Source organism: Neoarius graeffei, chromosome 24, assembly GCF_027579695.1.
Source record: "Neoarius graeffei isolate fNeoGra1 chromosome 24, fNeoGra1.pri, whole genome shotgun sequence".
Taxonomy (NCBI): domain Eukaryota; kingdom Metazoa; phylum Chordata; class Actinopteri; order Siluriformes; family Ariidae; genus Neoarius; species Neoarius graeffei.
This window is the reverse complement of record NC_083592.1, coordinates 19,159,031-19,182,681: the sequence shown is the minus strand read 5'-3', so window position 1 is coordinate 19,182,681 and position 23,651 is coordinate 19,159,031. Positions and strand designations below refer to the sequence as shown.

General features: G+C 41.0%; 1 protein-coding gene across 11 annotated transcripts in view; it reads right to left on the bottom strand.

Annotated features, from left to right (window-relative positions):
• Nucleotides 1–23,651, bottom strand: part of LOC132872214 (probable E3 ubiquitin-protein ligase HECTD4) — an 868,395-nt gene that overhangs the window by 266,796 nt on the left and 577,948 nt on the right. For all 11 annotated transcript variants that reach the window (XR_009651396.1, XR_009651397.1, XM_060906858.1 and 8 more), the window contains exons 37-42: nt 12,929–13,118; nt 12,374–12,455; nt 11,962–12,164; nt 11,320–11,455; nt 10,961–11,143; nt 10,646–10,810 (exon numbers count right to left, since the gene is read on the bottom strand). Coding sequence is in view for 9 of the 11 variants with exons in the window: in XM_060906858.1 (XP_060762841.1) it covers nt 10,646–10,810; nt 10,961–11,143; nt 11,320–11,455; nt 11,962–12,164; nt 12,374–12,455; nt 12,929–13,118 (959 nt within the window). In the remaining 2 variants the exon portion in view is untranslated. The remainder of the gene's footprint in view (nt 1–10,645; nt 10,811–10,960; nt 11,144–11,319; nt 11,456–11,961; nt 12,165–12,373; nt 12,456–12,928; nt 13,119–23,651) is intronic.

The following is a 23,651-nucleotide window of genomic DNA, read 5'->3' as shown; positions in this document are numbered from 1 at the left end:
AGATGCACACCTGCAGTCTGTAGTAGCAATGACTTCATGAATTTTTTTAATGACAAAATTGAGAATATCCGACAAAAAATTCAAACTACTAATTTAAGGTTAGACAATGAAAGTGACCTTGTAGTTAACAATATAACTATCAGATCATCAGTTAGAATGTTTTACTCCCCTAAAAGAAACTGAATTACTTTCATTAATCTCTACATCAAAAGCCTCAACTTGCGTACTAGATCCCTTACCGATACATCTATTCAAACAGATAATGCCTGGAGTAATTGAACCGCTTCTAAAAATAATAAATTCTTCTCTTATGATTGGCTATGTACCCAAATCCTTTAAACTAGCAGTTATCAAACCCCTGATTAAAAAACCTGACCTTGATCCCTGTCAGCTGTCCAATTATCAGCCAATATCAAACCTCCCCTTTATCTCCAAGATCCTTGAAAAAGCTGTGGCACAGCAGTTATGCTCATATTTACATGGGAATAACATCCATGAAATGTATCAGTCAGGATTTAGACCTCATCATAGCACAGAGACAGCACTGGTTAAAGTAGTAAACGACCTACTGTTGGCGTCTGATCAGGGCTGTGTCTCGCTACTTGTGTTGCTTGACCTTAGTGCAGCATTTGATACCATTGATCATTCCATTCTTCTGGATAGACTAGAAAATGTTGTGGGAGTTAAGGGAATGGCCCTCTCCTGGCTCAGGTCTTATCTAACTGATCGTTATCAGTATGTTGATATAAATGGTGATATTTCTAGACGTACCGAGGTAAAGTTTGGTGTTCCACAAGGTTCTGTCTTGGGTCCACTGCTTTTTTCTCTATATATGTTACCTCTGGGCGATATTATTCGTAAACATTGTATTAGTTTCCACTGTTATGCTGATGACACACAGTTGTATGTCTCTGCAAAACCTGATGAGAGACACCAGCTTAATAAAATTGAGGAATGTGTTAAGGACATTAGACACTGGATGCTTATAAATTTCCTTCTGCTTAACTCTGACAAGACTGAAGTACTTGTGCTAGGACCACATACAGCTAGAAGTAAGTTTTCTGATTACACAGTAACTCTGGATGGCCTTTCTGTTTCTTCACGTGCAGCAGTAAAAGACCTCGGAGTGATTATTGACCCCAGTCTTTCATTCGAAACTCACATTGATAACATCACCCGGATAGCTTTCTTTCATCTCAGAAATATTGCAAAGATAAGAAATTTAATGTCATTGCATGATGCAGAAAAACTAGTCCATGCTTTCGTTACCTCCAGGTTGGATTATTGTAATGCCTTACTGTCTGGATGTTCCAATAAGTGCATAAACAAGCTCCAGTTAGTTCAAAATGCCGCAGCAAGAGTCCTTACTAGAACTAGAAAATATGACCACATCACGCCTGTCTTATCCACACTGCATTGGCTCCCAATCAAATTTCGTATTGATTATAAAATACTACTATTGACCTTTAAAGCACTAAATGGTCTTGCACCACAGTACCTGAGTGAACTTCTGCTCCTCTATGACCCGCCATGCCTACTTAGATCAAAAGGTGCAGGCTATCTGCTGGTACCTCGTATAGTGAAGGCTACATCAGGGGGCAGAGCCTTTTCTTACAAAGCCCCACTGTTATGGAACAGCCTTCCAAGTAATGTTCGGGAATCAGACACAGTCTCAGCATTTAAGTCTAGGCTGAAAACATATCTGTTTAGTCAAGCCTTTTGTTAATGGTGTTTATGAGGTAAAGGAGTAGATCTGGAGGGTCCTCAGACATAGAGTGTTTTGGTAAACTGGGATGTATGGATGCTGTCAGTCCCCACTCGCTTGCTCACTCGAGTTTGTTGACGGTGCAGTGGCTGGCTGCTTTATGTCCCGGGGCTCCCTCATGCCTGTGTTACCTTCTGGCTCTCTCCTTTTAGTTATGCTGTCATAGTTAGTTGCCGGAGTCCCTGCTTGTACTCGGTGCAATATGTATACTGTTCCTACTTATTCAGGTGACATTGGGCATACCTAACCACCTGTGTTTTCTTTCTCTCCCCCCCCCCCTCCAAATCTGTCCCTCTGAGTTACATGGAGTCAACAGGAAATCTTTTGGTGGAGACGGTGGGGACCTCGACTGGCTATCGTAGCCTGCAGGGAATCGGCCGTCAGACATTCTGTCGCATGTCCCAGACCCGGTGAAATGTAACTGAATTGTCTTGGCCAGGCCTAAGGGTCCCATCTGCATCTCATCATTGCTGAGGAGTGTGCTCCCATCACCCAATCAAGCATCCAGCCAGAGCAGGTCATGATATATTTTTTTTACCATATTAACATGCCATTGTGTGTCATGCCTGATGTAAAGACTCTCGTCTCTGCGAGCCTACCACACAGATTTAATACTTGTCATTTTTAGGGCATACCTAACAACATGTTTTCTTTCTCTCTCTCTCTCCCCCCCCCCATCTGTCCCTCTGAGTTACATGTTGATCCTGGGATTGAGATGCTGGCCTCTTCTGCCCCTCGGACCTGCTTGATCCATCCTGGTGCCCTGTGTCTGGTCAGAGTTTTATCGCCCCACTCCTGTGAAGGACGGCCCCATGAGGACACTTGAGGGTTATACCTGTTAAAACTGTTAATATTATAGTCAGGCTGTCTGTTGTTGCCCAAATGAGGATGGGTTCCCTTTTGAGTCTGGTTCCTCTCGAGGTTTCTTCCTCATGTCGTCTGAGGGAGTTTTTCCTTGCCACCGTCGCCACAGGCTTGCTCATTGGGGATAGATTAGGGATATAATTAGCTCATGTTTTAAGTCATTCAAATTCTGTAAAGCTGCTTTGCGACAATGTTTATTGTTAAAAGCGCTGTACAAATAAACTTGAAACTTGATTTGATTTGAATTGTGTTCACAGATGATGTTCTCTGGAAATATTCCTGAGCCCATTTTGTGATTTCCAATACAGAAGCATGCCTGTATGTGATGCAGTGCCGTCTAAGGGCCCGAAGATCACGGGCACCCAGTATGGTTTTCCGGCCTTGACCCTTACGCACAGAGATTCTTCCAGATTCTCTGAATCTTTTGATGATATTGTGCACTGTAGATGATGATCTGTTCAAACTCTTTGCAATTTTACACTGTCGAACTCCTTTCTGATATTGCTCCACTATTTGTCGGCGCAGAATTAGGGGGATTGGTGATCCTCTTCCCATCTTTACTTCTGAGAGCCGCTGCCACTCCAAGATGCTCTTTTTATACCCAGTCATGTTAATGACCTATTGCCAATTGACCTAATGAGTTGCAATTTGGTCCTCCAGCTGTTCCTTTTTTTGTACCTTTAACTTTTCCAGCCTCTTATTGCCCCTGTCCCAACTTTTTTGAGATGTGTTGCTGTCATGAATTTTCAAATGAGCCAATATTTGGCATGAAATTTCAAAATGTCTCACTTTCGACATTTGATATGTCTATGTTCTATTGTGAATACAATATCAGTTTTTGAGATTTGTAAATTATTGCATTCCATTTTTATTTACAATTTGTACTTTGTCCCAACTTTTTTGGAATCGGGGTTGTAGATGATTAGCATTAACGCTACGTTCACACTGCAAGGCTTAATGCTCAATTCCGATTTTTTTGTGAAATCCGATTTTTTTGTGAGGTCGTTCACATTAACAAATATATGCGACTTGTATGTGATCCTCAGTATGAACGAAAAGCGACCTAAAAGTGTTCCGCATGCGCATTGCAGGATACGACGACGTCACACGCAGTGAGCATGGCCAGTGTTTACGGAAGTAAAACCGCCCGGTTGCGGTATGACCCATCCAATCTAGCTTGAAATCAGCTCCCTAACCTCTGCGTCCTTCCATTGAGAAGATTCAGAACCTTCACAGCCCGAAGCGTCCCTCGCATTGATGTCATGCGCAGGGGCGCAGATACGTTTTTTGAACTGGGGGGGACAAAGCTGCCAGCAAACCAACCCCAACCCCGATATGCCTGTCAAACTTGTTGTGGGTTACCATAGCAACCAAGCTCGAGCTCGCAACCTGTGCATTCTGCGCAGCTCAACCAACCGAATATCAGTCTTTGTTTTATGTGAGTTGTTGCAACTATGTATATACTGCTGTGCACCTCAATAAACCGAATGGTAATTAGTCTTTTGATTTTTCCGTGAGGTTTGCCTTATGCAAAGAAAGACAGCATAGACGTTTTTTCCTCCCTATAAGTGGGGGGGACCGAACGAGGTGAATTTAAATCTGGGTGGGACGAGTCCCACCCTCTATCTGCGCCCGTGATTATGCGTCATGTTGTTGTAACTTTTTTTGAGAGACCCGCCGCCTACTTCAGCGCAGAATAGTGACGTTTGTGGCTTGTTGATGACGTGTAAGTCGGATGAATGCGACCTGGCGGTTCAGACTGAAGTCGCATATGAAAAGAGCGGATAGGAATCGGAATTAGGACCACATATCCAAACGGCCTGGGTCGGATTTGAAAAAATCGGATCTGTGTCGTTCATATTGTCAATAAAAGATCGGATACAGGTCACATATGGGCGAAAAGATCGGATTTGAGTCACTTCAGCCTGCAGTGTGAACGTAGCCTTAATTTAAGAAAACGGCAAGCATCCAACATGGTACAGAGAGTAAAGTTACAGGATACCTTTGCTACAAAACCTGATAGAATAGCAGAATCCTTTGCAGAGTTTTATAAAGGCTTATATAAGAATACAGACACTTGCTCGGATGATACGAAACTTGCAGAGTTTCTGGACCACATAAAATTGCCTGAATTGACAGGGTCTGCAGCAGAAGAGTTAGATAGGCCAACTGAAGAATGGGAGATCATGCAGGTGATTTCATCTCTCAAAAACAATAAAAGCCCAGGTCCAGATGGATATCTCATCTCATCTCATTACCTGTAGCTGCTTTATCCTGTTCTACAGGGTCGCAGGCAAGCTGGAGCCTATCCCAGCTGACTACGGGCAAAAGGCGGGGTATACCCTGGACAAGTCGCCAGGTCATCACAGGGCTGACAGACACAGACAACCATTCACACCTACGGTCAAATTTAGAATCACCAGTTAACCTAACCTGCATGTCTTTGGACTGTGGGGGAAACCGGAGCACCCGGAGGAAACCCGAGGAGAACATGCAAACTCCCCAGATGGATATATTAATGAATTTTACAGGACATTCAAAGATTTGCTATCACCGTTGTTACTAAAGGCATACCGTCATGCACTTGAATCAAAAATTATGGCACCATTCTGGAATGAGGCGACTATAATGGTGATCCATAAGGAAGGTAAAGATCCCACTGAATGTCAATCCTACAGACCAATATCACTGCTGAATGGGGACTTGCGTATATTGACGGCAGTCTTGGCCAGGCGAGTTAATCAGATAATCACTCAAATACAACCCCGATTCCAAAAAAGTTGTGACAAAGTACAAATTATAAATAAAAACGGAATGCAATGATGTGGAAGTTTCAAAATTCCATATTTTAGTCAGAATAGAACATAGATGACATATCAAATGTTTAAACTGAGAAAATGTATCATTTAAAGAGAAAAATTAGGTGATTTTAAATTTCATGACAACACATCTCAAAAAAGTTGGGACAAGGCCATGTTTACCACTGTGAGACATCCCCTTTTCTCTTTACAACAGTCTGTAAACGTCTGGGGACTGAGGAGACAAATTGCTCAAGTTTAGGGATAGGAATGTTAACCCATTCTTGTCTAATGTAGGATTCTAGTTGCTCAACTGTCTTAGGTCTTTTTTGTCGTATCTTCCATTTTATGATGCGCCAAATGTTTTCTATGGGTGATAGATCTGGACTGCAGGCTGGCCAGTTCAGTACCCGGACCCTTCTTCTACGCAGCCATGATGCTGTAATTGATGCAGTATGTGGTTTGGCATTGTCATGTTGGAAAATGCAAGGTCTTCCCTGAAAGAGATGTCATCTGGATGGGAGCATATGTTGCTCTAGAACCTGGATATACCTTTCAGCATCGATTGTGTCTTTCCAGATGTGTAAGCTATCCATGCCACACACACTAATGCAACCCCATACCATCAGGGATGCAGGCTTCTGAACTGAGCACTGATAACAACTTGGGTCGTCCTTCTCCTCTTTAGTCCGAATGACATGGCGTCCCTGATTTCCATAAAGAACTTCAAATTTTGATTCATCTGACCACAGAACAGTTTTCCACTTTGCCACAGTCCATTTTAAATGAGCCTTGGCCCAGAGAAGACGTCTGCGCTTCTGGATCATGTTTAGATACGGCTTCTTCTTTGAACTATTAGCTGGTTTAGCTGGCAACAGCGGATGGCATGGTGAATTGTGTTCACAGATAATGTTCTCTGGAAATATTCCTGAGCCCATTTTGTGATTTCCAATACAGAAGCATGCCTGTATGTGATGCAGTGCCGTCTAAGGGCCCTAAGATCACGGGCACCCAGTATGGTTTTCTGGCCTTGACCCTTATCAGGGTATCTGCACATTTTTCAAGTACAAATTTAAATACTTTTAAGACCTTTTCAAGACCTCTAAATGGAAAAATTAAGACTGTACCATGGCAAAGAAAATGATAAATATGACAACTTAAAACTGTTTTCTGCAATAGTTTTTTTTTTTTTTACTAACTTTAAGAAGAATGCACACAATTGGTGAACAACAGGGTGCATCAAAGGCAACTGTTAGACATGCAAACAGCTGAAGCAAAGTCATGTGTTTTGGGCCTGCAGAACTACTGTAGCAGCAAGGAGAAGACTGGTGTTTACTGGAGAAAACACCATGAATCATTTCAAAAACGAAAACAATAAACGGCAAGTAGAACCAGCTGAACAACCTTAACTGGCATTATTTCAATCCCCAAAGATTATCTTTGATGATGTGTGATTTTGTGTCCGACAGCAAAATCAGTCTGAGTGTCGTACAGTATACAGCTGCCTGAGGAAGTTCTCGAGTATTTTCTGCATTATAGCAGGTAACAGCATAAACCTGTTTATGCAGTCATACAATCAGAGCGTTACATTAAACACAGAAAAACAACTGTCACCTTTCATAACCATTATCAATATTAATCAATGTGTTGTAATAACTGTAAACTAATTATCAGTGCAATTGTTATATCAATGTTCATTATTCAAAAATAATCATTATCTATAATCCATGAATAATTGTTTGTATTACTACTACTACTACTACTAATAATAATAATAATAATAATAATAACTACTTTTTAATAATAATTTTAAAAAAGTAACTCAATTTTATAACATTTTAATCACTACTTATTAGCTATATTAATTAATAGAGTAGCAATTATTATAATTCAGTATTATTAATGACTACTTAAGCAGTGATTATCAAAATATAATTTAATAATAAGTAGTAATTATTATCAACTACTAAATTATACTAAAATAATAAGTAGTGATTATTAAAATGCTATAAAATTGAGTTACAAGATTAGTTAAAATTATTTAAAAAGTAGTTATTATTATTAGTAGTAGTAGTGATGCAATTATTCATGGATTATAGATAATTTGTTTTTAATAGTGAACATTGATATAACAATTGAACTGATAACATTAACAACAAGTATTACTCGTAGTATTATTGTTTATTATTAGTAGTAGTACAGTTATTTTATATCAATGTTCACTATTTAAAAAAATTATCTATAATCCATGAGTATTTGTTTGCATTCTACCAATTACTACTTTTTAATACTTATTTGCAATAATTTTTAATAACTTAATTTTATAACATTTAATAATCCCTAGTACTTATTAATCACTAATTCATAAGTAGTAATGATTAATAATCAATAATAACTATTACTACTAATTATTAGTGGTTATTATTCTTATTATATTAAAAACACTGTTGTAGACGATAAGTAATAAAACTAAAAAACTTTGTACAAATTATTTATATTGTACTATATTTAGAATTCTTGTATTTTCTGGAGATCTTTTTAATTGAGTTTTGAAATAAAGGTTGTTTATATATTTATATTAAACTTAGTACAATAAACAATGTTAATTATGTAAAAAATGATGCTAATCATTATTATTAGTAGTATTATGTCCTATAAGTCCCATTTTCCACCTGACTCTTGTTCGCATGCGCGAACCCCCCCTGTGTTTCACTTCGGAGCGCTTGACCTCTAACACGCGCGCGCCTCGAGTCCGTGAAAACCCAGTTTCCCAGTCCGCCGTGTCCCAGTGCTGCGTTACTGTCTTTAAATACATTTGTGCGATCCAGCGCTTTTTATTGCAAACGATTCTTCTTATTATTTTGGGGGTATTTGTCATCCCCCAACCACTTGTCGTTAAACAGACATCTTCCCATAATTATCAACGCTTTCTAGCGCCCGCGTAAGCTACCCGCGTATCTCTCACTCTTCACAACCACCACACCACACTTCCTCCAGTAGCCTCCTAACGTTAGTTCTTGATCTACGGAATGCACAGAACGCACAGAACCAATGCTGCCCCCAAAAGGTACGCTGGTCACTTTTAAAATTATGGTTAAAAAAATACCCCAAACCGGATGGAGACATTTCACTCGTTCAGTCCAATATTAAATTTAATACCTCCCTTTCGAAAATTCCAGTCATTCCAAACAATTTAAGACGTTTTTAGGCCTTGAAAACCAAAAGTTGTATTTAAGACTTTTTAAGGACCCGCGGGAACCCTGCTTATGCACAGAGATTGTTCCAGATTCTCTGAATCTTTTGATGATATTTTGCACTGTAGATGATATGTTCAAACTCTTTGCAATTTTACACTGTCAAACTCCTTTCTGATATTGCTCCACTATTTGTCGGCGCAGAATTAGGGGGATTGGTGATCCTCTTCCCATCTTTACTTCTGAGAGCCGCTGCCACTCCAAGATGCTCTTTTTATACCCAGTCATGTTAATGACCTATTGCCAAATTGACCTAATGAGTTGCAATTTGGTCCTCCAGCTGTTCCTTTTTTGTACCTTTAACTTTTCCAGCCTCTTATTGCCCCTGTCCCAACTTTTTTGAGATGTGTTGCTGTCATGAAATTTCAAATGAGCCAGTATTTGGCATGACATTTCAAAATGTCTCACTTTCAACATTTGATATGTTGTCTATGTTCTATTGTGAATACAATATCAGTTTTTGAGATTTGTAAATTATTGCATTCCGTTTTTATTTACAATTTGTACTTTGTCCCAACTTTTTTGGAATCGGGGTTGTAATCCACCCTGACCAGACTGGATTCATCACTGGGAGATATTATGGAGATAATGTACGCCGTTTACTAAATATGATATCTCATCAGCAAGATAAGAAATTAGAATCAGTAATTATATCCTTTGATGCCCAAAAGGCATTCGACCATGTATCATGGCAGTATTTATTTTAAACATTAAAGCGATTTAGATTCGGTCCTAACTTTATAACTTGGATACAAACATTGTACTCGTCACCACAGGCTGCTGTCAATGTTAATGGCTATAGATCTGAGAGATTCACTTTGGAACGTAGATGCAGACAAGGCTGCTCTTTATCACCTTTACTATTTGCTATTAGTATCGAACCGTTGGCCCAACTCATCAGAGATGATGATGATATAAAAGGAATTGTAATTAATGGAGAGGAACACAAATTATCGCTTTATGCTGATGTAATTCTGTATTTGACAAAACCTGCATTAACGATCCCACGTTTAAAAAGTCAAATTTCCAAGTTTGGGTTTTATTCAGGATACAAGGTAAATGTGGAGAAAACTATGGCTATGGATATAAATGGCACGATCCCACATAGAGTAAAGCTTCAGAGTGGATTTAGATGGCCCGTGGAAGGTATTAAATATCTAGGTATATATATTCCCCCATCTCTGCAGAATCTGTTTGACGCTAATTATAGTAAAATAATTCGGAGCATTAATAACGATCTAGAATGGTGGTCTATGCTCCCCCTGTCTCTGCTGGGGTGCGTTGAAAGTATCCATATGAACATTCTGCCCAGATTACTTTACTTGTTTCAAATGTTACCTATAGAAATTCCAAAATCTACATTCGATAATTTGGAGAAAATGTCAAGATTTATATGGCAAAAAAAGCACCCTAGAATTCAACAACAAAAACCCTACAGTTATCTAAATCAAACGGCGGCCTTAAACTTCCCAATCAAAAATATTATTTCTGGGCTGCACAAATGAAGCCGATGATAGCGTGGCTTCAGAACAATATAGGTACATGTTGGCTTAACATAGAAAAAGGTCTATGCTCACTAAAGTCTCTGCAAGACCTACCCTCCCTGGAAGTTCCCATAAAGGAAATGGCAACTTGGACTAAGAACACTCTTAAAATTTGGATTAAAATACAGTCAACTTTTGGATTACCGACACAAATATCACTATTAATCAGCGTTGGATCTATGAAGAGCTTCACACCTAATAATTTGGACATCAGCTTTAGAAGGTGGTCAGGGTATGGCTTGGTATATCTGCACCAGTTTTTCAGTTTTGGTAATCTATGAAGGATGCAAATAATTCTGTTGACTGCATCTTCTTAAAACACAGGTTTCTGTCTCTTTCTCTCTATCACAATTTGTGTTTACCACGCATGAAACGTCTTCACTACCATTTACTGTGCTAGTCTCGGTGTTAAAATCTTACCTCTGATCGTAGTGTTGAGAGGCGGGAGATGGGTACATTCAAGATGTCAGAGGCCTTACAGTCACGGCGATAATCACAGGAGGGGAACTTGACTGTAGCAATGCCTTCCTGCTCATTAATGGAAATGACCACTCCAACACTGCCCTGCAATCCCTTACCTATTACCTATAAGTGATAAATAAGGGCTAGATTGTTGAAACGGTGAAAAAATACTTTATTATTATTTAGTAGTAGAATATTTTTATTACAAAAAGTTAAGATAAGGAGAAGCCTCTGGAGTTCTGAGCTATTTTATGTGCCACTTTGAGGTCTAACCTGAACCTCTGATCCAATTTTGATGGTCTCTTTGAAGCCACCCAGAGCACACAAGGCTGCCACAGCCTGTCTGCCGATTGCTTGCAGCTTGGATAGTTTTCTGCCACTGCTAGTTCCACTCTCTAAGATGCTCTCCGCATATTTACCCAGCTGAGGTATGTACATCAGGGCCCTGGACAGTACCTGAGTAAGTGTATGCAAGACCAGGTATGAATAAAGGGAGAAAGATGTTTAACAGTTCTGTGCAAACAAACAAATAAAATGAATATTTTAAATGGAAAAATAAAAAAAAGATTCAGAAATCACATTTAATGGATGTATTAGAATAAACTATTTTGTATATTAAACTGAGTGCCAACCTTTTCTGCTGTAGTTGTCCATATCTGAGCAGTGTTTGACTCTGGTGCTGTAAGAAGACTATGCAGCAAAGCAATGACTTCAGCAGCCATGCTGTTTGCTACATGACCACTGATAAATGGACGGACTGGGTCAGACCTTAGATGAGAGAAAGCAATACTGAAAATAGATATGGCTCCAGGGATTAGATGCTTTGCACAGTAGAGGAACATGTCCTGTTGTGAACACACTAAAGTATAAGTGCTCTTAAGGCTCATCCCAAAATGTTAAGTAATGAGCCAATGTAAAGATTATTATTATTATTATTATTATTATTATTAGCTGATTTCCTGCTTGCTGATTTATCAAGTTTTTTTTTCCTTTTTGTTTATGCACCTATATTAGAGGGAAAAGAGTTTCATCAAATTAAATATTACCACAGTAAGATACTGATGAGGGCATGTGAATGCATAGTACATAGCTGTCATAAAAGTATCAAACAGGGCTGATGTCCAACAAAAATATGTTTGAGTGCAGGACATTTTCACCTTAAATGTAGGACAAAAATTATTTCACTCTCAATAATTCATCATCAAACAATAGCCCAAATCTTTTACCTGAGCAAACCATGGAGCAAATCTTATATTTTACTAAATATTTTCTACCTGGACAGTTCTGCATTTCTGTCTCTGCATACTGCACTCTGGGCACTTTTCTTCTTGTCTCCAGTGGCACTTCCCCCTGAAGTCTCTTGAATTAGAGTTTCCACTGGGGGCCCCACACTCACAATGAGCCCTGACTGAGCCCACTTAATTGCCTTACGCAGGGCTGCAGATGCCTCTTCTGTGACCACTTCACAGCAACCAGTCTTTAAGGAGAAAAAGATGACATGTTGAGTCTATTAAAGTCCATGCTGCTCAAATGTAAAAAGCCAATAACAGTATTTTAAAGAATTAAGCTTTGCTTGACTGATTATAGGAAAACAAAAGCAATTTAGTCGCACTCAATTGTTTTAACACATGAGTACTTCACGGTTAAAATGTGGCAATTAACTGGAATTCTGCAGGCAGAATTGACCTTGGTCATATCTCTGTCCATTTTCACCACCTTGTCCATATTGGCTCCAGTACCAAGCCGAAAAGGGCGCCCCTCTGAGCTACTGCAGAGACATTACACATAAAATTGACTTGAAGGGACAACAGAGATGTTTGAATGTAATTTGGATGATATAATCAAATTATACGCCAAAATATCAATATAATACAGAACAGTCATTTAGAGAGGCATAGGTTCATTCGAAACAAATACTACTTTTTAAACCAGTTTCACTGTAAGGATATACAAAGTCTGCAAAATTTTATTCTGGAAAAACAAATCGAATTTATTTGGTGATAAGAATCAAAGACAGCTTTAGATAATTCTGGTACAATAGGCATTACCTGAGGCCTCCACATTACTGGTCAACATCAGAAAGTATAATTAAATTATCAGGCTCAATTTTAATTTGACTGAATTTAAAATATGAAAACACCACTGTGTGACTGTCAGGGTAAGTAATATGTCATGGTTAAGCTGAATTTGCTGTACACCTTCCTCTTGAGCTCCAACTCTTGTCTAGGACCTCCTATTTACCTGAGTAATGGCTGAAGTACTTCATGGGAAGATTGGTCTTCTCTCTTGTGTATGAATATGGAGAGTTTGCCATCCACTGCTTCTCCCTCTTCTCCAACATCTTTGTCTGTCTTGACATTGCCCATGGGGCTAGCCCAGATTAACCTGGCATCTGGCTCAGAGGAAGTAGGGGAAAGCAGAGTCTGGCTGCCTAAGAGTAACAAACATTGAGCAAAGAACAATATAAACACATTTTCCAAAAATAATGATAAAAATAAAAAAATTATTTTGAAAGACATAACATCTAAGCAGTAAGAACAAATCAGAAAAAAAAAGTTGGGACAGTATGGAAAATGCAAATTAAAAAAAGAAAGCAGTGATTTCTATATTTTCTTTGACTTTCGTTTGACTGCGGATAGTATGAACCCAAAGTATTTTTCATGTTTTGTCTGGTCAACTTTATTTAATTTGTTAATATACTCCATTTTTGTGTTTCAGGCCTGCAACACATTCCAAAAAAAACCAGATAGGCCAGGGCAAATTTAGGGTTAGTAATAAGGTTATTAAATAAATGATGCGATTTGAAACTGGTGACGTCAACTTCCAAATGCTGCTCCAGGCCCAGCAGAAGTGCTCCAAATCCTGATTGCATCAGTGGGTACCCCAGCAGCAGTTTTTGCAGTGGCCGCGAGCTTCCCAAATATCACCCTCACCAAGATGGGGCCTCAAAACAATCACTCACCTGGAAGCAGGGGCCAACTCTACCCCACAGCCAGTTCCCTGAACCAGTGGTTTCCCTCCCCCACCTCCCCCTTATGTCTCCGTGTCTTCTCTCTTCCAGGTGAGTGATCCCTGAGTTGCAAGTGCATAAATGAGGCCTGGGCTGGCATGTTGGTGCTGCAGGGAGCCTGGACACTTCCAGGACTAGTGCCATGTAATGGCAGTGGGGGCATGCTGCAGACCTCCTCCCAATCGAGCTGGGACGTACCGCATACCGGTGAGTATCCAAGGGGGTACATACCATGTGTGTTGGTGGATTTAGGTTGTAACCTGACTTCCATCCACCAAAGCCTGGATCAAGGCAAGGCATTGGGTGCAGCATGTGATGAAGGTGTAGTGTATACATGAAGAAATTCACAAATACTCTCTGGTGTGCAACTTTGGGGAGAAAATCATAGTGTAGACACAGTGGTTAGATCCCACCTCACCCATCTGCTTATTTTGGGAACAAATTGGCCGGGGTTTAACCCTCTTGGGTCTGGGGGTATTTTCTGGCACACTAATGATTTTGGTATGCTCCGATTTTGTTGTAAATTTCAACAAATCTAAGCAGCATTTTCAAAGCCATATGACTTTTTTGTATTCAGCACAAGTTCAGCTACAATAATATCTATGTAGTATGTATGTTATGATTGTACTTAAAAAAAAATAATAGATAAATTCAGATGTTGTAAAAAAGCAGTTTTAGAACTGTGTTGGAATGTGTGAAAAAACGTTACCTTACCTATTGTGACAAACTGTTTTGATCACTTGAGATGATTCTGTTCAGTTTTAGGAATGTATCAAGCACAAAAACTTAAATATGCACCATTGATTTAAACAAAAACTGTCCATCAAAAAAATGTATGTCCTATTGTTTTGGGATAAAGGGTTGGCAGTGGGAGGGGTATTCAGTGAGAAGAGTGAAAAAAAAAACATTCCATTCAATGAGAAGAGTGAATACCCCTCCCACTGCCAACTCTTAATCCCATCAGGTCAAGTGATCAAAACGGTTCTTCACAATGGGTAATGTAATGTTTTTGGTTTTTTTCACACATTCCAACACAGGTCTAAAACTGCTTTTTTACAACAGCTTCATTTATCTGGTTTATCATTAATTTATCATTTATTCATTCATTTATCATTCATTGACTTTATTTGGGTATTTGACTGCATTCAGTGTGTCCTGAAATTAACTCTTGTACCATTTTACTCAGTTCAGAGCCACAACCAATTCTGTTATTCTGTAACACAATTACTCTAATTTTGCTCCCACTCCAACCCCAAATTTTACACTCTAAACTCAAAATGGAGCAAAATGAACTATTTTTGAGGAAAATACTTTTAATTCTGGAAAAACTGCTCAGTCATTTTCCTGTGTATGCACTACACTGCATGCATATCAACCGATATGCTCATAAGAAATAGAAGAAATATTTACACTTACTCGAGCTGATCTTTAGCTGGAGTGAGAAAGTAAAAAAAGGCACCGCTCATGATCAGTGTTGCAGTTCTCAAGACTGAATTGAATCGCTGTCCTGAATCATGAATTGAATCATGAATTGATTCGCTGTCCTGAATTTGAACCACTGTCCTCAATCATCCGAAGCGTGTAAAATCTGCGTGCTATCTTGCAGCAAGTTTTTACCTCCAAATAGCCTAAACTGTGGCTGACATATTTTAATCCTGCTTATAGTGGGCATTCCCACCGCGAAAGAGAAACCAAACAAAAATGAAAGCGTGAAAGTGATCATCATGCTATTACCATGTGAATAGTCTTTTATGAATGCGTAAGTGGGCGCTCAGCACTCTGACTCTGGTTTGACTAAAGTAACAAGTTTTATGTTTCATCTAATTTAGGTAATTAAATATAATAATAATAATAATAATAATAATAATAATAATAATATATTATTTAGCGGGGTGGCACGGTGGTGTAGTGGTTAGCGCTGTCGCCTCACAGCAAGAAGGTCCGGGTTTGAGCCCCGTGGCCGGCAAGGGCCTTTCTGTGTGGAGTTGCATGTTCTCCCCGTGTCCGCGTGGGTTTCCTCCGGGTGCTCCGGTTTCCCCCACAGTCCAAAGACATGCAGGTTAAGTTAACTGGTGACTCCAAATTGACCGTAGGTGTGAATGTGAGTGTGAATGGTTGTCTGTGTCTATGTGTCAGCCCTGTGATGACCTGGCGACTTGTCCAGGGTGTACCCCGCCTTTTGCCCGTAGTCAGCTAGGATAGGCTCCAGCTTGCCTGCGACCCTGTAGAACAGGATAAAGCAGCTACAGATAATGAGATGAGATGAGATATTATTTAGCAGTGGGCACATAAAATGTAAACTATAAAGTTTCTGTCAGTATGTTTATCATGCTTGTATAAGACAAAGATATTTATCTAAATACATGACCTACTTATTCTAAACCTGCCAAGCTTCGCTGGCGAAGCTCTCGACCCCAGAGGGTTAAAATGCTCGCAAAGTGCCTATTTGTGGATAGCACCAGCGGTAGTCAAACACAGTGTGGGATGTGTGCAGTGTTAGCCGGGGAAGCAGTTCCAGGGCCATCAATGTCAGTGGAGCAGTCATGCAATGGGACTCAAACATGTTTTTGACCAAGTGAGAGATGGTCAAACCCTCCAGTCTCACATTGTGCTCACCCATGCGTATTTTTCAATTATTAAGGACAGGCTGTATCGAATGACACTGGACACTTAGACACAGGAAGAGATGACCAAGTTGTTGGTTCTGAAGAGCCATAGGGAACTCCTATTCTATGCTGCTCACCATAATCCAATGGCTGGACACTTGGGGCAGGATAAAACACTGAACCGCATCATGGCTCGCTTCTACTGGCTGTGCATTCATGGCGATGTTCATCGGCTGTGCGAGACATGCTGTGAATATCAACTTGTAAACCCGCCAGTCAGCTCAAAAGTGCCATTGCACCCTCTACCCCTAATCAAGATCCTTGTCGAAAGAATTGGCATGGATCTTATTGAGTCATTAGACCAGACTGCATGGGGGCATCACTTTTAGTCCTAGTGGATTATGCAACATGATACCCAGAAGCGATGCCACTGGCCAACATGTCCGTATGCAACATTGCAGAGGCAAGGTTTAAAATTATCTCCTGAGTCAGGATTCCCCCAAAAAATCCTGACTGATCAGGGCACTACATTTGTGTGTCACACACACTTCATGAACTCTACAAATGCCTGGGGCTTAAATCAATCCATTCCAACACTTATCACCCACAGACAGATTGCTTTGTCAACCAGTTTAACAAAATCCTTAAGAACATGATTTGTCAGTTTGTCAGCAAAGACACTCGAAATTGGGATAAATGGATCAAACTGCTGTTATTTTCAATATGAAAGGTCCCATAAGCCTCGACCAGGTTCTCCCCATTTGAATTATTGTATGTTCGCAAACTTTGTGGTGTCCTGGACGTCATCAAGGAAAATTGGGAGGAGGGCCCTTATAATAGTAAAAATGAAATTCAATACATTCTTGACCTGCGCACAAAACTCCACACACACACACACACGCACACACAGTTACATAACCCAAGAGAATTTGCGACAGGCACAAGAATGTCAATCCCGGTTGTATAACAGGTATACAACCTGCTCAAATTATGGAATGAGGGGGTCCCCATGGCATTGTGGACAGTAGTACCTGAGAGCATCCTCGACAGGGATTTCGATTAGGGGCAGAGGGTGCAATGGCATTTTTGAGGTGACAGACAGGTTTCCAAGTTGATATTCATGGCACATCACTGAGACTGGAGAAAAGACCAAAAGTAGCCTTCCAATCCATCCCGGTTCCCTGTGGAGGCCACCTCTCACCGTCCCAACTCACAGAGGTTGATAAGTCGCAGGTGGGATTTTCTGATGTGTTCTTGCCTCTCCCCAGTTGTACACACTGCATAGAACACTACAGCAAGATGCCCCCAGGGGTGTTGGTGCACAGCCACCCCATTGCCTACATGAGCAAGAAAACTATAGCTTTAAGTTCATCCTGAACTATGCTCGACATGGGGATAATCGAGGAGTTGCACAATGATTGGAGCAGCTCAATGCTTTTGATCCCCAAAACTGATGGGTCAGTCCATTTCTGTGTAGACTTTAGAAAAGTCAACAGTGTCTAAATTTGAGGTGCACTTGATGCCTTGTATTAATGAACTGCTCAATCAGTTCAGCATGACTCACATTTATTCAAAACTGGATCTGACAAAGGGATATTCACAGATCCCCTTGATGCCATTATCCTATGAAAAATGCCCTTTTCCACCCCGTTCAGTTTACACCAATTTGTCACCCTTCCGTTAGTGTTATTCAGGGCTTTTGCAACATTCTACTCAGGTAAAGCCTGCAATGTGTGGCAGGCCATTGTTACATTCCCCTGACTTTTGTCTTAATGCAGACAGAAGCATCAACCAGGGACTTGGGGCAGTTTTGTCCGAGGTGGTGGAGGAGCGCCCTGTGCTGTACATTAACCACAAGCTCTCAGTGCAAGATTGAGAACAATTGAGGAGTGTCTGGCCATCAAATGGGCAGTCCTCACTCTCCAATACTACCCGCTGGGATGCCCTTCCACACACTGTTCTGATCATGCCCTGCTCCAGTGGCTTCACTGCATGAAGGATGCCAATGTGTGGGTCAATCGTTGATATCTGGCTCTTCAGCCTGATAAGTTCAAGGTGGTCCACAGGCCAGAGTCAAAGATGTCTGTGGCAGATTTCCTATCTACGGCGTGGATTTGACACAGTAGCTTAAACTGGCCTTTACACTGCCTTGAAAAAGTATTCATACCCCTTGAACTTTCACATTTTTCCACCTTACAACCACGAACTTAAAAGTTTTTTATTGAGATTTTATGTGATAGACCAACACAGAGTAGCACATAATTGTGAAGTGAAATGAAAATGATAAATGGTCTTCAAAATTTTAAACAAATAAAAATCTGAAAAATGTGGTGTGCATTAGTATTCAGCCCCCTGTACTCTGATACCTCTAAATACAATCCAGTGCAATCAATTGCCTTCAGAAGTCATCTAATTAGTTAATAGAGTCCTACTGTGTGTAATTTACTCTCAGCATAAATACACTTGTTCTGTGAAGGCCTCAGTGGTTTGTTAGAGAACACTGAAGAACAAACAGCATCATGAAGACCAAAGAACTCACCAGGCAGGTCAGGGATAAAGTTCTGGAGAAGTGGCAAGAAGAAAGCCATTGTTGAAAGACAGGCATAAGAAGTCCCATTTGCAGTTTGCCAGAAGCCATGTAGGGGACACAGCAAACATGTGGAAGAAGGTGCTTTGATCAGATGAGACCAAAGTTGAACTTTTTGGCCTAAATGCAAAGCGCTATGTGTGGCGGAAAACTAACACTGCTCATCACCCTGCACACACCATCCCCACTGTGAAACATGGTGGTGGCAGCATCATGCTATGGGGATGCTTTTCTTCAGCAGGGACAGGGAAGCTGGTCAGAGTTGATGGGAAGATGGATGGAGCTAAATACAGGGCAATCCTGGAAGGAAACCTGTTGGAGGCTGCAAAAGACTTGAGACTGGGAAGGAGATTCCCCTTCCAGCAAGACAATGACCCTAAACATACAGCCAGAGCTACAATGGAATGGTTTAGATCAAAGAATATTCATGTGTTAGAATGGCCCAGTCAAAGTTCAGACCTAAATCCCATTGAGCATCTGTGGCAAGACTTGAAAATTGATGTTCACAGACGCTCTCCATCCAATCTGGCTGAGCTTGAGCTATTTTGCAAAGAAGAATGGGCAAAAATTTCAGTGTCTAGATGTGCAAAGCTGGTAGAGACATACCACAAAAGACTTGCAGCTGTAATTGCAGCAAAAGGTGGCTCTACAAAGTATTGACGCAGGGGGGCTGAATACTAATACACATCACATTTTTCAGATTTTTATTTGTTTAAAAATTTGAAGACCATTTATCATTTTTGTTTCACTTCACAATTATGTGCTACTCTGTGTTGGTCTATCACATAAAATCTCAATAAAAAACTTTTAAGTTCGTGGTTGTAAGGTGGAAAAATGTGAAAAAGTTCAAGGGGTATGAATACTTTTTTCAAGGCACTGTACATACACATGAATGCGCTAGGCAATGTTCTAGGCAAAAATTCATGTTCTAGGCAATGTTTCCCAGCAGAACATTGCCTAGAACATGAGACTGCTTCTGCTATTTTCTGCCATTTCTGCATTTTACTGGACCCGTGTAGATTTACTGACTTGTAACATGATTCTCTTTACCAAAAGAAAAATAAAGTAAATGAGGAGGCTGTGAACCATGTATTAACATACATGGTTCACATGTATTAACATACTTTGAGCATAAACATCATAGGCATTTAAAGAGATAGAAAAGGTAACAAGATAAATTAGTATAAAATGCATCTTAGGATTCCGCATCCAAATTTTGCTCAACATTCCTCAAAGCAGTGGCAGCACATTCTGGAAGAAATCTTTTCTTCCTGGTAATAGATTATTTCAAGTTAAGTGTTTTCACAAAGTTTCTGAACCCTTCTTTCTCCACTGTACTTGGAGGAATAATATCTTTAACCATGAAACAGGTTACAACTTTTGTTATTTCCATTTGTTATCTTGGTGTTTTTTATTTATCAGGGTAATGGCAACAAAAATCAACTTAATCATACTGACTGGCATGTAGGCACTGCAGCCTGACCAACCTTACATACTTCATAATGATGCTACTTCTGTTGGCTATTTCAGCAAGTTAGATGGGAAAATACAAATGAAATGATTTGTATCATGATAAAGAACCATGATAAAATAATAATTGATAATGAATCTGATAAACATTTGAACACCCTAAGCATATCATCATCATCAGAAACTTTATCATGACACAAACTGAAACTGTTTTATCACCCAAGACTGCTTCGCACGGTTCAAACACAGAACTAAAATTTTTAGAACAAATATATTGGTTATAGGGCGGCACGGTGGTGTAGTGGTTAGCGCTGTTGCCTCACAGCAAGAAGGTCCAGGTTCGAGCCCCGTGGCCGGCAAGGGCCTTTCTGTGCGGAATTTGCATGTTCTCCCTGTGCCCGCGTGGGTTTCCTCCGGGTGCTCTGGTTTCCCCCACAGTCCAAAGACATGCAGGTTAGGTTAACTGGTGACTCTAAATTGACCGTAGGTGTGAATGTGAGTGTGAATGGTTGTTTGTGTCTATGTGTCAGCCCTGTGATGACCGGGCAACTTGTCCAGGGTGTACTCTGCCTTTTGCCTGTAGTCAGCTGGGATAGGCTCCAGCTTGCCTGCGACCCTGTAGAACAGGATAAAGCGGCCAGAGATAATGAGATGAGATATATTGGTTGTCCTTTGTATCCGAAGAAGACTTATGTTGTGCGATTCATTTGTGGCTTCTTATGTGGCTCTGCAGTCCAAATCTGGAAACACAGAGTCTTGAACAGGTGAAGCACTGGAATTTTGATGATGTGACAGCTGTTGAATGTGCTCCGTGGCGTCTCTTTTGTGCCTCGACGAGTCTCTGCCGCTGTTTGTCCTCAAAATTTGTGGAGGCTGCATGGGTCAGTGTGTGCCTCCAGTTCTCTGGGCTTGATGTCGCACCACTGGAGATTTCCCTTCAAGGTGTCCTTGTATCGCTTACGTGGATGACCTTTGCTTCCTTCTGCCATCCACTAGCTCACCATACAACAACTAGCAGGGGATGTTGCTAGTTGAGATGGTTAAATCTCAACTCCATTGGGTGGGGCACATCATCCATCCTGATGATGTGCCCCACCCAATGGAGTTGAGATTTAACCAGGGTGACTTCGATGCTGGTGCAGTCTGCCCTTTCCAGGATTTGCAGGTTGGTGACTCTGTCTTGCCATCAGATGCCAAGCATGGTGCGAAGGGCACGCATGCAGAAGCTCTCCAGCTGTTTGATATGTCTGCGGTACAGAGCCCAGGTCTTGCAGCCATAGAAGAGGGATGTCAGGACAACAGCTCTGTATACTTTTAACTTCGTGGAGAGCTTGATGCCGGGCTGGTTAAGTACCCTGTTGCGCAGTCTTCCAAGTGCCTGGCTCGCCTTGCTGATCCTGGAGGTTCTCTCTCTGTCCAGTGATTCATCATTCAAGAAGACACTTCCCAAGTACTTGAAGTCATCACTGTTTTTAAGCAGCGTGCCATCAATGCGGATGCTTGGGTCCAGTGAGACTGAGTCTAGAGCTGGCTGGTGCAACACCTCTGTCTTATCTAGGCTGATGGTAAGGCCAAAAGCTTTGGATGCCTCAGAAAACTTGTTGAGCATTGCCTGCAGGTCTCTGTTCTTATGTGCCAGGAGGGCACAGTCATCAGCGAAGAGGGCTTCCAGTACGAGTCTCTGGTCTCAGCATTTAGGTGCCCGAGATCAAAGAGTGAGCCATCCAGATGGTATCTGATATAGACACCCTCCTCCAGGTTCTGAACAGCATGTGATAGCATGCAGGTGAAGAACAGGTTGAAGAGGACAAGGGCTAGAACACAGTCCTGTTTCACACCATTTGTGATGGTGAATGCTTCAGCGGGGTCACCACTGCAGAGGACCTGCTGTCATGTCATTGTGGAGCATCTTCACGAACCTGGGAAACAACCATATTTTTCCAGCACTGTGCACAGGGCCTCTCTGTTAACAGTGTCGAAGGTCTTCATCAGGTCTATAAAAGATGAAGTAGAAGGCTTTGTTCTGCTTGATGCATTTCTCCTGCACCTGTCTCACAGTGAATATCATGTTCACAGTGCTGTGCCCTGGTCTAAAGCCACACTGCGCCTCGGGGAGATTTCTTCCAGAGACAGTGATGAGTCTGTTTAGGAGGATGCGAGTGAGGATCTTGCCTGCTATTGAGAGAAGTGATATGCCCTGTAGTTTCCACAGTCAGCTTTGCTTCCCTTGTTCTTGTAGAGGGATACAATAAGAGCATCACGGAAATCCTCAGGCATGTTCTCCTCAATCCATATGCTTTGCAGAACATCTTGGAAAACTTTTAGCACATTTGGGCCCACTGCTTTGTAGACCTCAGCTGAAATGTTATCTTTTCCTGATGCCTTGCCAGAGTTCATGGATGATATGGCCTTTTCTATCTCGCTGACTGAGGGCGGCATATCCAGTTCAAGGACAGGCTGTTGAGGGATCTGTTGAAGTGCTGTTGGTTCAACAGTTGAGGGCTGGCTGAGCAAAGTGGAGAAGCGTTCAGCCCAGCATTTTCTCAGTCCTTCCTGGTCTTTGATCAGCCACGAGCCGTCTGAGGACAATAGTGGAGAGCAGCCTGATTTTGTTGGACCAAAGACTTGCTTTAGGGCACTGAAGAACTGCTTTGTGTTGTGGGTGTCGGCATAGAGCTGAACTTCCTGCTCCTTTTCCTGCCACCACTGTCCTGCATTTCCCTCGGTTCTTTTTGCACCTTGGTCTGCAAGTTTTTGAACTTGTCTGTCTTTGATATGGACAGAGGGTCATTCTGCCATTCAGCAAAGGCCTTGTTTTTTTGCGTCCAAGGCAGTTCTAACATGGGAGCATGGTCAAACCAGTCTTCATGTTTCCGGGCTTTGGGACCCAGCAATTCTTTGGAAGTGGCTGTGACTGTGTCTTTGAATTGTGCCCACTTGTCAGTACTGGATCCTGTGAGGCTCGTATCCTCGGGGAATTTCTCCTCTAGTGCCTCTTGGAAACGAATGAAGCCAGATGGATGTTTCAGTTTTGCTGTGTCAAAGGACACCCTCACAGCTTTAGGGGTCTTGTGGTGGTGGGGAGCGATGTGCAGGTTGAAGACTGCTCTGACCAAGTGCTCATACAAACACCAAATTCTGCCAGGGGTATGTAAACTTGAAAGCAGATGTTTTTCTATGCATCTTGAATACTTTCAAAGATAAGATATTTGCTACTTACATCTCTCCCTGATTTTTTATATATATATATATATATATATATATATATATATATATATATATATATATATA